General features: G+C 37.8%; 1 protein-coding gene across 2 annotated transcripts; it reads right to left on the reverse strand.

The window, feature by feature from the left end:
- Nucleotides 1-19: 19 nt before the first annotated feature.
- On the reverse strand, nt 20-8,499 carry EPCIP (exosomal polycystin 1 interacting protein). 2 transcript variants are annotated; one of them, XM_081952843.1, is made up of 2 exons: nt 8,375-8,499; nt 20-3,903 (listed from the first exon to the last, which is right to left on the reverse strand). In XM_081952843.1, exon 2 carries the CDS (start codon nt 3,303-3,305, stop codon nt 2,661-2,663), a length of 645 nt encoding a protein of 214 aa, XP_081808969.1. In that variant the 5' UTR covers nt 3,306-3,903; nt 8,375-8,499; the 3' UTR covers nt 20-2,660. The 2 variants fall into 2 exon arrangements, 1 of the variants encoding a protein (XP_081808969.1); XR_014175360.1 differs by lacking the exon at nt 20-3,903 and adding an exon at nt 4,286-4,407 and having other exon boundaries at nt 8,375-8,494.
- Between the last annotated feature and the right edge of the window lie 7,554 nt (nt 8,500-16,053).

Raw genomic sequence — 16,053 nt, forward strand, 5'->3', positions numbered from 1 at the left:
GAGTAGGTAATAGGAAAGGTGAAGAAAAAAAACTCGACATAGATTTTCAAAATATCCTTTGGTTTAATATGCTAAATAACATACATTTCCGGTCAAGCAGCAAGGGATTTTACAAAGTGCTGGGAATAAAATATAGTAGGCTACATATTAATCACTCCTTATTAAAGTGTGCAACACTATAATCGTGGCTTAATGGACTTCTGTTAGAATGGATAAAATTTGGTTTTGACTTCATTCTCATTTAACTGAGTAATGTCCATTAAATCACAGGCATATCTGGTATATCAAGTTTTTGCTGCAACAGTTGCCATACATATCAATTTTGTAATACAGATGGTGTAATGTCAGATTTAATGACATCTCTCTGCAACAATATGTTATATTAAAATTTTATAACACACTTTATGTGTTTCAGGACTTTTGGTAGGGAGTTAGCTTTGAATCAATTGTCCCAACCAGGCATCTGAATTGGCTGTCTCAACGCTAGAGAGTGAGAAGATGAAAGAGTACAGGAAAAATGATTATGTTGTTTTGATACCCAAAAAGGAATGAGAATGGTAATTATTTGCTGAATCCCTAAGAAAAATATCCACTTGTTTCTAATTCATGGTTTATGCATACATCATGGCAAACTAATGATTATAAAAGAAGAATATGTATGATGACAATAAGGAGAAACAACATCAAGTGCATTGCTATTTCTAATTGCATGCTGGTAAGGCCATGAATCATTGTTTTAAGTTACACCTGGCATGCTAGCAAAAGAAAACAGAAAAAAAGAAGATAAAGAATAGTCCTATCTGATTAAAGATAAAGCTCTCATGTTGCAGAAAATCAGGAGATTCAGACTGTCAGATGAAGAAAATGTTTATTTGGCCAAATAGTTCAGATAGAGATAGCAATTTCTAACAGGGTTCTAATCCAAACACACATTCTTATAGTGTGTTCAAAGCATCAAAAACACGGAAATATTAAAGCATTTCAATTGGCTAAGTTCCTTATTTCTAGGCAGAGAAGCATGCAGGAAACACTAGTTTCATTCTGGCTTTTGTGGTTAAGCTCTATGTCTGACTCGCAAGCGAGACCTCCAACTGACTTGGCCTACTTACAACAAGTGTTGCGGTTCGACATTTGAATTTCCTAAGTTCAAGTTTCCTTCTTCAAGACTAGAAAATGTATAACGAGATAAAAGGGATAGATGGGGCCCCCAAGAAATCCTCTAGTCTGACCCCGTTTCATGTTAACTCTTATGTCCAAATCTTGCTTTATGTCCTGCCTTAGTCCCCCCTTCAAGACTCTATTTTAGCTACAATTGAGTCTTGCCTCTTATAGTGCCTTATTATAACATTTGGCATAGGAAAAGGCAAGATATTTCAGCAGTATTTATTAGCAATGCAAACATATAATACAATAAGTTCAGAATAATGATACATAGCAGTAAGAAGAAAAAGACTAAGTAAAACATATATCAAACTTAAATCTGTTAAGGCACCTTCTCTAATCCCCAGGGTGCATGTTCCAGTCCAATTGCTAGGTAAGCATAAATATACATTTTTCCTACATAAGAAGAAGACTCCATTTTCTCCTACACACACACACACACCTATGTTCATGGAGAAGGCATGGGCTTGGAGGTTCTTTTCATTAGTCCAGGCCTGTAAAGTTCCTGCCAGGAACATACCAGTAAGTGTTTTTAATGGAGCTTCTTGGTTAGGGTCCTTTCGCTTATCCCTGAGGGCTGGACCTTCAAAAAGATAGTGGGAACTAGTGTTTCCTGGGAGAAAATGAACACAAAATCCTGTGGTGGATTGAATCGAGAGCCAAATTGGAAATTGGGGTGGCTGAAATGGTCTTGGGCATCTTCCAGTAGTCAAATTCCCCTCCCAACGGTTACTAGTAATGGGAGGGCGGAAGTGAGAAGGTGACCTGTTGGAAGAGGTTGTGCGCAGATGGAGACATTCTGCAGGTTAATTTTACGTCCATGAGTGTCTTTCGAGGGCCAAGATATACTTCTGATGGACATTGCTCTTCTGCCAGGGACCCTACAGGAATGCCAGGTTCCTGATACTGCTTGACACACAAGGAAGGGGACCCTAGGATTTCCACACCAATAATGGGGAGGCAGCTCATTCCCAGCCTTTTGAGTGCATTATAAAAGTCACCTTGCAACTTGGCTTCTGCTGCTTTGGTTCTCCATCTACCACCTTTCTCAAGGACTATTGTAGCCCTGGTCTTTCCCCAAAGATCTGGCTCAACTGGAACTGCATTGTAAGATGAAGGGCCAGCAAACAAGCACAACCAACATTTTTGACCTAGGGCAGGATCAGACTGATTAATTGGGCTTTGAGCCAATTCCAGTATTCTTAACATGTAGTTCCCTTTTCTCAATTGTTGCAGGGGCCTGTTCTCCCTTTGTTCTATCCCACTTTTTAATGGGATTGTCAGGCGCTTGTCTACAGTACATGGGGTTGGCTTAGGTCCAGGATATCGATCCCACCGATCAATGTTCCTTGGGGTTCTCAACATCCCCGGATCCTCCCTCAAGGTCAAGGGGGGGGGGTCACTCGGGCATTCTCACAACATTGGGAACTACTGTTCAGGATGTTATCATTCAGCAGGCCTTTACCAATAACAGCCAAAGCCACAAGAAGATTTGTGTGTTAATAAATGAATGTTATGATACAACTTTTGTTACTTGGAGAAAAAAAATTGTCCAAATGTGGAAAGTTGTCTGAAATGTTAGAAATATTTTCTACACTGTATGCTTTCAATGGGCCACTTCCACTGAAAAGAGATGTGTCTAAAACAGCAACATGAGTAATCATGTTTTTGTCTTTGTATGACATCAACTTGCCTTGGGCTCCATTGTCACAGTTAGTAGAGATTGTTAAACTTTGTTGTTTTAATTGGCCATTATTCTCACTTCTTATCTGTAATTTTTGTAATCCCCAAATAGTCAAATATTTTGTTGTCAAAGGAATAGTGCCACAGAGTGAGAGTTTTAGGTTATGTACAGATGTAACATTTAACAGGATTCTCAACATATCAGTTTCAGTAAACCAAATTACCAAATTATTATAATAGGTTTTGTCTACAGTATAGGGCAAAACAGTCCTACAGTTACAAATTAGATTTGCCAAGCTATAATCACAGTCATTAATACTATCAGGACACATGCACTTACGAATTGTATTTTCTTTGGTAAAAATAAGTGTGTTGTTTTTTTCACTGCACACAGAACTGTCTACACAGAAGCTTAAGAGACCAATCCAAAAGAGGTTAATCCTGTGGGCTGAAAAAGACATAATTCTTGTGGAGCTGCTAGCTCTAGGAACTTCAGTTACTTAAATCACTGGAGGGGACATTTCATTCAGAAAACAGGTTTTGCCCCAAAGATTTCTACAACATCCATTTACATGTGGGGGCACAACAAAGTTTGAGAGTTGGGATCACTAGTTCTGGGAAAATATTCCACCCTCTTTACAGCACAGAAATGGATTAAACCCAGGCTGAAATCCTTATTTCTTTATTGGAATTTCCCCATTTTCTGGTTTTTGCTTCCAATGGGACTGTCTTCTAGTTTCGTTTCTTCTTTTGTAAATTTGAGGAAAGAGTGATCTAATTCATAAGGTCATTGGAAGGATAAAAAAAGCTGGATATGTCCAAGTATTAATGCAGACCTGTATTCCTTCCTCTTAGATTTCAGCATAACTCTCTTGCAGGCTTAAATGTAATAATCAGATGAAAGATGTGCCTGGAACCCATTTTCCAGAACTTTCCTTGAGGTTCAGCTTGATGCATATCTTTTTGCCTGGTAATGCTCAGAGATGTTCAGAGACTTTCTTTTATAGTGAAATGTGTCTTACATAAGCATCAGGGCTATATGCAGCCACTTCAGCGGATCTGAAAAACAAATAAGATTGATTGATTGATTGATTGATTTACTTATTTATTATCACTAAAATTTCTATGCTATTCCATTCCAGACTGGCAGGATGTAAGAAAAAATAATGCATTAAAAACAGTTGAAGAAAAAAATACAGTAATAAAGATATAATCTACAAGGGGTCTGCGTAATATAACTTCAGACCCAGAACAAGGGACAGTGAACACTACTGTAGGTCAAAGGTGGGTTTCTGTCAGTTTGCCAAGGATCAGGCGAACTGGTAGTAGCTGTGGCGGGAGGCTCCGCCCATCCGCCCAGACACTTCTGTGAATGCGCAGAAGCTTCACACGAGCGGGCGAGCATGCACGAGCAAACCAGTAGTAAAATAAATTGAAACCCATCACTGCTGTAGGCATCAGTTTTTCATCAATACAGTATGGTAGTTGCACTGATTTCCTCACAGGCTGGTGACTGGTAGAATTCTCCAGCCCATTTCAGTTGCATTAGAAAATACAGAAAGCCTTCCAGGAAAAAAAATAACCAATTATCTACACAGCATTTTTTTAAAAAAATAAAAAAGTAATACATCCAATCATTTTTTAAAGGAAAACAGTCGCAACATTCGGTTACCATAATTTTCATCTATTCTTGGAAAAGTTATGTGACTGAAAAATATGTGACTGAATTAAGACAGCAGTGATATCCCTGAACTATAGTTTTTGATTGAAATATTTGGAACTGTGTTTTTTCTCTGCAGGCAAATTTCTAGTAATTGGAACTTATTCCCATTACAATGATTTTTCAGAGAGAGTAGTCTTCCACTTATGGATGATGGCTTTCATGAGATAGTTTCTGCAGGCAGATTTTGCAGCTCTTTTGTACACTTTGAATAGATAATTTAAAAGGAAATTGAGACTTTCTGTCACCAGTTTCTGTCTCATTCCAAATAAGCAGCATCCCATGTATTTCCAATTTTATACTCAAGAAAGAATGTTCTGCTCTTCATGCTGATCAAGGTACCATACTTAGAGGAAACAATGCTCATTTACAAGCCGGCTTCTGTGAAAGGGGACTTATATTCTAAATCTGCAAGTATACAAACTGTCTGTTTACATTTGTAGTGTCCAAAAATATTACATTTTCTGTTCACACAGCAAATATTCTAAATTAAGGAACACAATTTGGTGACTATTTGCCCCAAAGTGTCCTCAGGAATCTTTACTGATGCCCTACTTCACCTGACATGGCCAAGTTACAGAATGCTGGCACTCATTATATCTGAGAGAATGAAATTTGAGCAAGTTGTAACAATTTCACTACTGCTTGGTTGCTGCTGCTTCAATGCTGTCAGGCTGTTGCTGTAGCGATGTGGTTTTCAACATTCTGTGACAATTTCTCAGCCACTCGTGCAATCCTTCACTTTTCCTCCCAGCCAGCAGCAGCCACTTATCTGCCTTCTGGCAATGAGAAGGGAGAAAAGGAAAGGAAAGGGTAGAATAGGAAGAAGGAAGGAAGGAACAGAGGAACAGGGGGTAAGGAACTCCCACACACTCTTCCTGATCCATGCTATCCTCCATGTGCCTTGTCCAAAATGTACAGAACATCATACCCATCCCATTCAGCCTCCCTTCCTTGCACTGCCCCTTGTGCTTTCCCCAGCCTGTGCAGCACCTCTTGCTCACCTCCTCAATCCACACCTTCCCTTCTGTGTACCTTTCATGATTTACATCAGAGGTGGGTTGCTCCCAGTTTGGCCCAGTTTGGCCAAACTGGTAGTGGCGGCGACTGGAGGCTCCGCCCACCCGCTTGGCCTCTTCTGCGCATGTGCAGAAGTGTTGCATGCACGTGCGAGCACAAGCAAACCAGTAGTAAATCTATTAGCAACCCACCACTGATCTACATGGCACCTTTCCCAACTTGCATTCTGTACATGTTGTTCCCAAGCCAGTCAGCACCTCTCATACATTCCTGCAACCCTCCCCACGCAGCCTTCTTAACTACACTGACCCCTAGTACTTCTCCCTGACCCATAGGGGCAGAATAAAATGTGCTTTTGATTAATTGAAAAGTATACTCTTCATTTCTGTACCCCATTGCCCACCTCTACATCATAGTGACAACGTTGTTTTTTTAAACATTATGCAATCATAGCTATGCTTTTCAATATACAGTATATGATTAAGTCATAATTTACTCACATAGTAGAGTTACTATGCTTAAAAACATTTTAAAATAACATTCTAAAATTAGATAAGGTATATAGGAAAAAAAACAGGCCTCATATTCAGTTCCTGGAATTCGTTTTCTTTTAAATAAACTTGCAAATGCCAATGGGTTTGTTGCAAACTTGCAAATTGCCAATGTTTGTTTTATCCAAGCATGTGGTATCATAGCAGCCTGTCACTCCCACGAAATATTTGTACTGATACTGGAAGATTTTTAAGCTGAGATTGAGCAAGTTAGGTATATTAAAAGATTTAATATAAAATGCGAGGAAACTGTAATCTCTGAAAGGCATATTGCAAAAGTGGCAACTAAAGTATTGCATATTGCTGTGCAATACATAACAAGGCTTCTTTCAATAGGCCTTAAAATATATTTTTATAGCACAAGTTTTTAAAAATCTTGGTGTAGGGTTGATTGCTGATGCCAACAAATATAAATCTTACATATTCATTTCAGTAGATTAGTGAAATAAAATTTTAAATTAGTAGGTACAGAGTTTCTGGGTGTTGAAAAAAAACTGCAATTGGACTGCCATTTTCACAATTTAGTTATATTAAATATTATTTATCCAAATGTAGCAGCATCTTTTATCCCCAATAATTTTATACATTCATCTAATATCCTAATTAAACAGCAACTGTATTCAAATTTAATCCTAAATTTTGGCATATTCCATGAATTGAACTCTGGCTAGCATAGCAGTTATTCTCATAGGAATTTCATCTAAGAAATCCTACATTTGGGTTCTATGTATGTTTGTAGCGTAGGCCAAATTAATCTGGGCAAGAAACAGAGCCTCCTTAGTAATTTGTCAAGACATTTATCTGCAGACAAACAAAACCTCCCTCCCTGTTTCCCCCCACCTCCCAAATCTGCCAGCTCTAAGTATTTGTAGTTGTGGCTTAAATGGGTATAATCCATTTTCATCAATATACCTTCACTGCGGCATATAGGAAAAAGTTTGAAAAGGTCAAAATCAGCACTCTGAATCTGGTTGGGAATTCCTTCTGTTCTGCAGTCGGGTGGAATATAGTTCAGTTTTACTTTGCTTTTTCTTTCATGTTGTTTGAATGATTTATTTATTCAGTTTGTAAGTAATTTAAGAGAGGCAACATTAAAAATGTTTTAAAACTGGAATATGGTATCAGTCATTCTTAAGAATTTAGTTTGTTTCGTTGTAATACTTGTGTTGATTCAATCACACCACAGAAAATGATCTATGTATTCATAATATATCTGCTTTTTATCATGTACTCAGGGCCCACTTAACAGGGTACCAACTTTATTTTGGTCATACACTTATTATCTTAATCCATCAAGTAGACAGAAAAAATAATAGCACAACCCTACTTAAAGGTTACGTTGTTGAAAGCAGTCCAAATTAGTCCATGATACGTCTTACTGAGTTCAAAGGGACTTTCTTCTAGATAAATACTTTAAAAACTCTAGTCTTTACAATCAATTCAGTAATTTTTCAAAAATGTTATAAAATATTCATTTTAATTACAGTAATTTCAGAGCCAAATAACTGCATAGAATAGCATCTTTGACTATATTACATAGTGCTGGAAGCTGTATAAGTGAAACAAACCACAATCCTACTATTTTATTAGGGCATCCTCTTTTACACCCGTGCTTCTACAAGCTGGGATTTTCTAAACAAGGTGAGGTAAGATATGGCAGATTCCTGGAGGATAAAACAAGACCCATCAAATCAGGCTTAGAACCTTAGATAATTGTAGTTTGGTACCCAGCAGCCTATGACTGATCTTAGCTGAATGGAGGAAAGTTCTCTTTGGCTAAATCTGTAGAAGACTGCTAAGGAAGTTAATGGAAAAAATGTTTCCTATTTACTCTTCCTCCAGCAGCCTTTCTCCATATCCCATAGCATTTCAAAAAGTTTTTCTGGGGTGGCAATTGTAGGAGAGAGGTGATGGGATTAATTTTTGTTCCTATAAATCATCTTAAGCAATCGTATATACAATACATCTTACAGCAGTAATTCTGGATTGCCACTTATTTTACAAGACTGCATATAGATGTGAAAGAAGCCTCTTCTCGTTCTGAAGACATCATAAATCTTTTCATAGTAAAACAGCACAAAGCTTAAGATTCAGAATTACATTTCCCTGACAACAGACGTTTCTGGTTGACTGTGATGCAATGCTACTGAGGTGGAGCTGCTTATTTCTGAACACAAGACGGTTTTCTTTTTCTGAAATAGCCAATGTCTACTTGCTTTTGAATATAAAGAGTACTTACATTTGCAGCTTGTGAGCAGTTTCGCAGTATGCTTCTTCTCTTTGTAGATCTTGTCTTCTAACTGTTGATTTCCCTTCCTTCCTTTTGACAGCCTGGCTAATCAGCAAGGCTAAATGGAATGTGCGCCTTTGCACTTGCTGTTCTTTTATGTTTTCTGGAAGCTAGCAGCAGCCCTAGTTGCCATGACAACCAGGACCAATGTCGGAAGCCTCCATTAATAATTAAATAAACCACATACCTGGTTTATTCATCCTTTTTGCATTCCTGGTTGGGTGCTTCATGCCATTAGATTTTGTCTTGGAAATAGGAGTACATTTCTAAAACAGCCATGCAGTTTTGAAATGAAATCCTTGCATTTTCTAGGATGCCTGTGTGGTAAGAGCAGCTTTTTCTTACCTGTTCTCTGTCAGACCTATGCTAACGGTATAAAATATGCATAATTTGCTGATACTGTCATGATGATTGAGTCTATTAGTGTTTACTTGAAAAAATATTCCTACGTACCGGGGTTGTGTAAACTTTCATAAACCCCTATAGAGGATTTTTTTTACTAGCAAAACTAGTACAATTCAGATTAGTAATGCACATACGTATGTTTGTGTCAAAAATTAACTTTTAAAGGTGATTATTTGTGTGTATGTGTGTAAAGGAAGATGTTACTGTTCTTGTGTTATAGCCATGACTATTCAATTCTCTGGATCTTGTTCATGGTTTTTAATATCAGTTGTTTTAAGTCTTATTTCCACTGAGAACTTAATGTCTGTGCATGCTTGGATTTTGCAGCATTTAAAATGGCTGGGGATGTTTTTCAATACTAGAGCTCCCCCTACTGGTAAAATTGCTGACGATTCGAGTCGCTTTAGGAACCTAAGATGGATGGGAAGCCACTTGCTACTATTACTTATGCCACCTAGTTCAAACTAGCCATGTTTTTCTTCTTGCAGAGAAGCATTGCTGTTTTCAGCAAAAAATCCCAGTTCTTTGCACTAGATTTTATGAGACTGGTGCAGATGAAGAGTGTGTACGTGCAAAAAGGGAAAGGGAAGGAAATGGCATTTTTCTTCACTTACCCTATTAAACAAAAGAAATTTCTCTAGTGGGGGATAAAACAAATGGAGCTAAAATCAATCAGGCATTCATGAAAAATAACAAAATACTATCTGAGTCTCAAATGAGTATTGTTTAATGATTGCGCCCACAGACACTTAATCAAACTATGCGGACCATGCAGTCATATTAAAGTAGAATAAAATATGAATTAAAATATAAGACTGAAGCCGTGGCATAAAAGGGACAGTTAGAAGCTTGCTTAAAGGGACCGGGAAATGTCATCAGCCTCTAACCACAAGATGTTCCAGCCAACGTCCCTATGTCAAAAGTCCAAAACCACAAGGTTCAATTAAAGTTTGCACAAAGACACGCAGTCAGTACCTATGGCTCAAGACAAAGGAGAAGTAAGACCCCCATCTCCTTATAAGGCTTTTTCCTCAAGATAACCAATAAGAAATGAGTTAAGTGTTTCCGTGTTACGCTGCCTTTGAGAATGTATAAGAATGCGTGCTTCAATGATGAAGGTTGTTCAGAACTTGCAATGCTAGCCATGGGCTAGCTTTCTGAACCTGGCTGCCAAATAAACTCTTCCTGTATCTTGAGCAGTGACGTGCAGTCAGGTGAGGCAGGTGAGGCACAGCCTCACCACTCTCATCATGAAAAAAAAAAGTAAAAGGAAAAAGCTGAGCTAGTTGCTGCCTCACCGTGGATGACTCTGCTTAACCTCACTGGTGCTCTCCCTCCCCAAGTGTAGTGACTTCCTTCCCAGGCCCCCATTCATTTCTCTCTCACACACACACAGCTGGATAAAACTATATAAAAATCTAGCCCAGCTTCACTGATTACAAGTTTGAAAAGGCAACGTGGCTCCACCTGCAATCAACTCTGCTTAACCTCACTGGTGCTCTCCCTCCCCAAGTGTAGTGACTTCCTCCCCAGGCCCCCATTCATTTCTCTCTCACACACACACAGCTGGATAAAACTATATAAAAATCTAGCCCAGCTTCACTGATTACAAGTTTGAAAAGGCAACGTGGCTCCACCTGCAATCAAACTACACTTGGGGAGGGAGAGCACAAGCGAGCACTGAGGAGACCACAGGAGGAGGCAGGAAGCCAGGCAAAGAGCCATGTTGTAGTACACACACTTCCCCCCCAGCCTCTTTCTTTTGGAAGGCTCCCCTCCGGCTTCTCTGCCTCTCCTCTCACCCCAGCCTGCCAGCAGGAGGTGGTGGGTGGGCTTTATTGTGTTCTAGGCATTTCCCACCCAGACAGCAGGCTGCATTTGCAATGGTGGAGGTGTTTGGGAAAGGCAGCAGGGGAATGGGGGGGGGGGATGGCAGAGGAGCTGCTTTCAAGCCACTGGAAAAGATATCCAATCCAACTTTTGTGTGTGTGGGGGTTTGTTTGAGAGTGAGTGAGAGAGGGAAGGGGTAGGAGAGATAGTCCAATCCAACTTCTGTCTCTGTGTGTGTGTGTGTGTGTGTGTGTGTGTGTGTTTGAGAGAGGGGGAGGAAGGGAGATAGGGAGGAAGGAGGGGAAGGAGAAGAAAAAGAAAAAGAAAAAGAAAGAAGGAGCAAAGGAGAAAAACAAATGCTGTCACTTTAAATTGGAACTGAGCATGCCTGGCTGTGGAATTCTGGAAGTTGAAGTCCACAAGTCTAAAAATATTTGAAACCCAGCACTGTGTCAGTGCCTCACCAGTCATAAACCTCACCGCACGTCACTGATCTTGAGAAATCTAAGTCTGTCATTTTCTGCAACAATTCGCCATGTTAAACAGGTTAATTATGATAAGAAGGGTATGCTTACTTACTTTACTTTACTTTATTTAGCTTTATAAACCACTCCCTCTCCCCGAGGGGACTCGGGGCGGTGTACAGTCAAGTTAAAACACATATACATACATATACATAGAGGAGGCAATATAAAACTGTACAATAATAATAAAATTAGAAACAACATTAAAATCTACCCCAAAATCTACCCCAAAATTAAAACAACTGCCAGGAGGATTAAGGAATAGGACTATGAATGGGCCAGGCCAGCTAATTGGAACAGGTGGGTCTTGAGTTTCTTGCGGAAGGAGCGGAGATCAGTGGTGGTTCTAATATCGGCGGGGAGGTCATTCCAGAGGGTTGGGCCCATCACAGAGAAGGCCCTACTCCTGGGCGCCGCCCGCTGGGATTGCTTGGTGGACGGCACCCGGAGGAGTCCCTCCCTGTGAGAGCGAATTGGTCGCAGGGATGTATGGGGTAGGATGCGATCCCGCAGGTAACTAGGTCCTGTGCCATGGAGCACTTTAAAGATGGTGATCAACACCTTGAAATGTATATTTGGCTTATTGTGTTGTTCAGATTCCAATTAATTAATACAAAATGAAGCCAGACAATGGATTATTTCAGTAATGCCAAACCCATTGACCTCAATCATCCTGCACAATGCAAACATATCACAATGGGTTCTTAAGAACCTTCAAATTAAAAACAAGTTGGAATGATAGCATTGAATATCCATGGCAGTCTACAGTATATTATTTCCCCTTTTAGTGGAAGTAGTCCACTAAAAAAAAGGCTGTCCTTCAAAAATCAGTGGAATTTACATTTAATTGTGTTATTTTTTTATCCTGTCTAATCTCTAGACAGGGAACAACTCTTTCAAAATCTCAGAATTTCATTTTTAAGGACATTAAAGCTGTTCTCATATCACTTGTACACATAAAAACTATCACAATGTAATATTCATTGTACTCATTAATGCATATGTTTTGCACAGAAAAATAGTGAAGCATAACTAAGATTAATGCAAAGTTTAATGAAAAAAAGACGAGGGATGACATGGTAGCAGAGTTCCAATATCTCAGGGGTTGCCACAAAGAAGAGGAACTAGTCTCCAAAGCACTTGAGGGCAAGATAAGAAGCAATAGATGGAAACTAATCAAGGAGAGAAGCAATCTAGAACTAAGGAGAAATTTCCTGACAGAACAATTAATCAATGGAAAAACTTGTCTCCCGAAGTTATGAATGCTCCAACACTGAAAGTTTTAAGGAAGAGATTGGACCACAATTTGTCTGAAATGGTATAGGATTTCCTGCCTGAGCAGGGATGTTGAACTAGAGGACCTCCAAGGTCCCTTTCTTCTCTTCTTTCTCTTCTACTCTAAATGTTTTTCTCCTATTTTGTAATGTAAACTTTATCAATTATGTAAAAGATTGCATCCTGGACCCTGTTACTTGGGAATATATTTTAAAAAGCCAAATTGTAATATATTACAAAAAGGAACAAGAGAATTTATGTTAAAAAATCAGCTAACAGAAAAATGAGGAACCAATTGGACAAAATTGGTAACTACAGAATCCATGAACGCTTATCTTACAGTGTTATCAAACAGAAGTAGATTATGGGAAGGAAGCAACTTTCTCCTTTCCTGCAAAATATCTACAAATTCCCTGCTCTACTCCCTCTCCCACTGAGTTTACTGTGATATTTCAATATTATTATTATGGCTAATTATATAATAATGCAGTAGAATAGAATAGAATAGAATTCTTTATTGGCCAAGTATGATTGGACACACAAGGAATTTGTCTTTGGTGCATATGCTCTCTGTATATAAAAAGTAGATTCATCAAGAATCGTAAGATACAACACTTAGTGATAGTTATAGGTTACTAATAAGCAATCAAATCATACTTGGAAATAAATAAAACTATAAATTGTGGCGATACAAGCAACATGGTCATAAGTGGGAAGAGATAGGTACTAGGAAGGATGAGAAGAATAATAGTAATACAGTCTTAGTAAATAATTCGAGAATGTTGTGGGAATTAGTTGTTTAACAGAGTGATAGCATTCAGGGGGAAAACTGTCCTTGCGTCTAGTTGTTCTGGTGTGCAGTGCCATATAGTATCATTTTGAGGGTGGAAGTTAAAACAATTTGTGGTAGTAATAATGCAGTAGTCTCTAAATTCCCACTTCAGAGTCTTTTGCAGCTTGTTGCTCATTATATGCATAGAAATAAATTCCTAGGACGATTGATTTATTGGTCCTAGAATAAATAATTCTTTCCTTATTCCTTTAATATTTTGGATTTACAGTTCCTTTGATTTATCTAGCATGGAGGTATTGATTAGCGAAGTATTTATATTTCTCTCTAGAAGTACAGCATGCAAAAAAATTAGAACAGTTCCAAAGTAGATCACAAGCTGCTCCACTCTGTACATAGATACGATATTGAATTGCCAGTATAATAAGTATAAAATTATTGTTCATTGGCAATAGGAAAACTGAAGGCATTATCAAAATAATATCATTAGAGGGCACTATATAGCTTACTTTGGTTCCTTCGAAGTTTGGTAAGGCTGTTAAAGTAGCCTTGTTTCTAACACTCATACTTTCAAAGGAAATATTGATAAAAATATGCATTATTTTTTATATTTCAGCATCATTTTCATCAGTATGTTTTTCATTCTTGGTTCAACAAGTAAATTTACATTTGAATATTTATTCAAATCAATATTATATTGATCTTTTTGTTAAATTAGTTTTTTCTCCCTTCTAGTTTGCTTATTTAATTACCATTTTGTATGTGTGTATTTTTATTTTTATAACCCCTATGGTATTTCTATTTTATTGATGTTGAAGTTATTTGTATTTCATTATACTTTATACCATGTTTCCCCGAAAATAAGACAGGGTCTTATTTTTCTTTGACCGCCGAAATAAGCACTTGTCCTTATTTTGGGGGAGGTCTTATTATTTTTGAGGTGGAGGAGACGGCGAGCGTGGTCACCTCATGGCTGCTGCTGTGTTGCAATATTTTTGGAGGGGGCTTATTTCTGGGGGAGGGCTTATTTTAGTGCATGCACTCAAAAGCCCGATTGGGAAACAGGGTAATAAAAAATAAAAATGATGTTTAGTTGATACATGTTAATGAATAGAATAAACAGATATGGATCCAGACATTTGTGTTAAGCAGATTAGGAACTTACAGTACATTTGTGGTGTATCTGCCACATAGAAAACAGTAAACATTTCTTAAAATAATATTAACATGATCTCTGAATGAATGTCATCGTTTTTATTAGGATGAAATACTTTTCCAAAAAAGCAATTCCAATTTTTAAAAACTCAAAATATTTCCGTAAAAAAAAATTAATGGTATACTGGACATTGGAGCAGTATTATTTTCATTGCTCTCCTTTGATAACTATAGCTTGACAGCAGATATCCTCGTAAGATTGATAAAAGAAGGGTGGATGTGTCAAATGGAATCAAGCTTAAAGAGGCTGAAGATTGTGGCTATTGTCTTCAGCTTCTGCCACTAAATATGGGATTAAAGAGGACGCCACCTCCTGTCTTGTTGGGTCCATTCTGATTGTACATGTTTCAAAAATTATTGACAAGCATGGTTCTGTTTAAAGTCACAGCTGACATCACCAGCTTCATAAGTGGCTTTATAGGGTCACTGCATTTTATTCATTCTTAGTTCATGCTCTGTCAAAGCAGTTTTGAAAATCAGACTTTCTTGATTTTCAGACCCTTCTATTAAGAAAAATACTTCATTATTTTCTTGGAATGTCATCTGAACATACATGTAATGCAGTTTTTTTTAAACATTATTAAGGTTTTATATTTAGAGGAATCACATGGTGTGCATTACTCTTTCTCAGCCTGGTACCTTTCCAAATGCACGTTAACAGTGTGGAATGGATTAGGTAGAATAAATGGCAGCGTTCCATTCTTTTTAAAAGCTTATTTTCAATTGTTGGTATACACAAATCAAATAGGTAGATATTATACATTTTAAAGTATAATTGGTTAATTGTTGTTAATTTTGAGCATTTTATCACATATGGTGAATGAATGAAGTGATCAAATAAAAAAATATATTTTTGCTTCAAATATTTTTCTTTTAAAAGCAATTATTTTCCTTGACCAAGGGATAAATTTGGCATTGGAAAATCCTACTGGAAAATAGGATGAAGGTTCTGAAGAAGCATTTAAGCACATTTTAAATCATTTTGTAGTAAAACACTTTTTATTATGAGTATGTTGTAAATACAATTCTGCTAGTATTGCTCACTCTCCAGTTTATAAGAGAATGGCATTACAATCTTTCTGTATGTACTCTCAAAAAAATCCCAGGGTTCAATTAGAGTTATGGGGGGGGAGGGGGTGTTTGCATAAAGTAATGTTTTATAGTGTCCTGCTTTGCCTGTTAAGTCACCAAAATAGATTTTTGTTATGGTGTATAACAGCACAACTGAGCTCATAAGGTATAATGCTGGAAATCTCAAAACTCATCTTCCAGAGGCCCTCTTGATCTACATATCATAGTTCACCTTTCTGCCTTGGTAATTACTGTTACTACTACTTATCTTCCAGGAGACCTCAAATGCTGTGTCCCTTTCCCTCATCCTCCAGTTCTGGTCTGTGAGAGACATAGGGTTAGCACTGATGATGTTACCAAGTTTGGTAATGAAACATCTGTTAGAAACAACCAAGCTACCAAAGAATTAAGATCCCCATAGTTCAATACTAAGCTATTAATAATCTCATCTAACAGTAGACATAGAGTTCTTAAAACCGACATTACTTTTCTGTGGATCAAAAGATGAAATAATGAAT

The sequence above is a fragment of the Natrix helvetica genome (genome assembly GCF_964273705.1).
Source record: "Natrix helvetica genome assembly, chromosome: 4".
NCBI classification, from domain to species: domain Eukaryota; kingdom Metazoa; phylum Chordata; class Lepidosauria; order Squamata; family Natricidae; genus Natrix; species Natrix helvetica.

Coding starts and splice junctions, on each gene's coding strand:
- EPCIP (XM_081952843.1), bottom strand. CDS start 3,305: ATGTCTTTTTCAGCCCACAGGATTAACCTCTTTTGGATTGGTCTCTTA.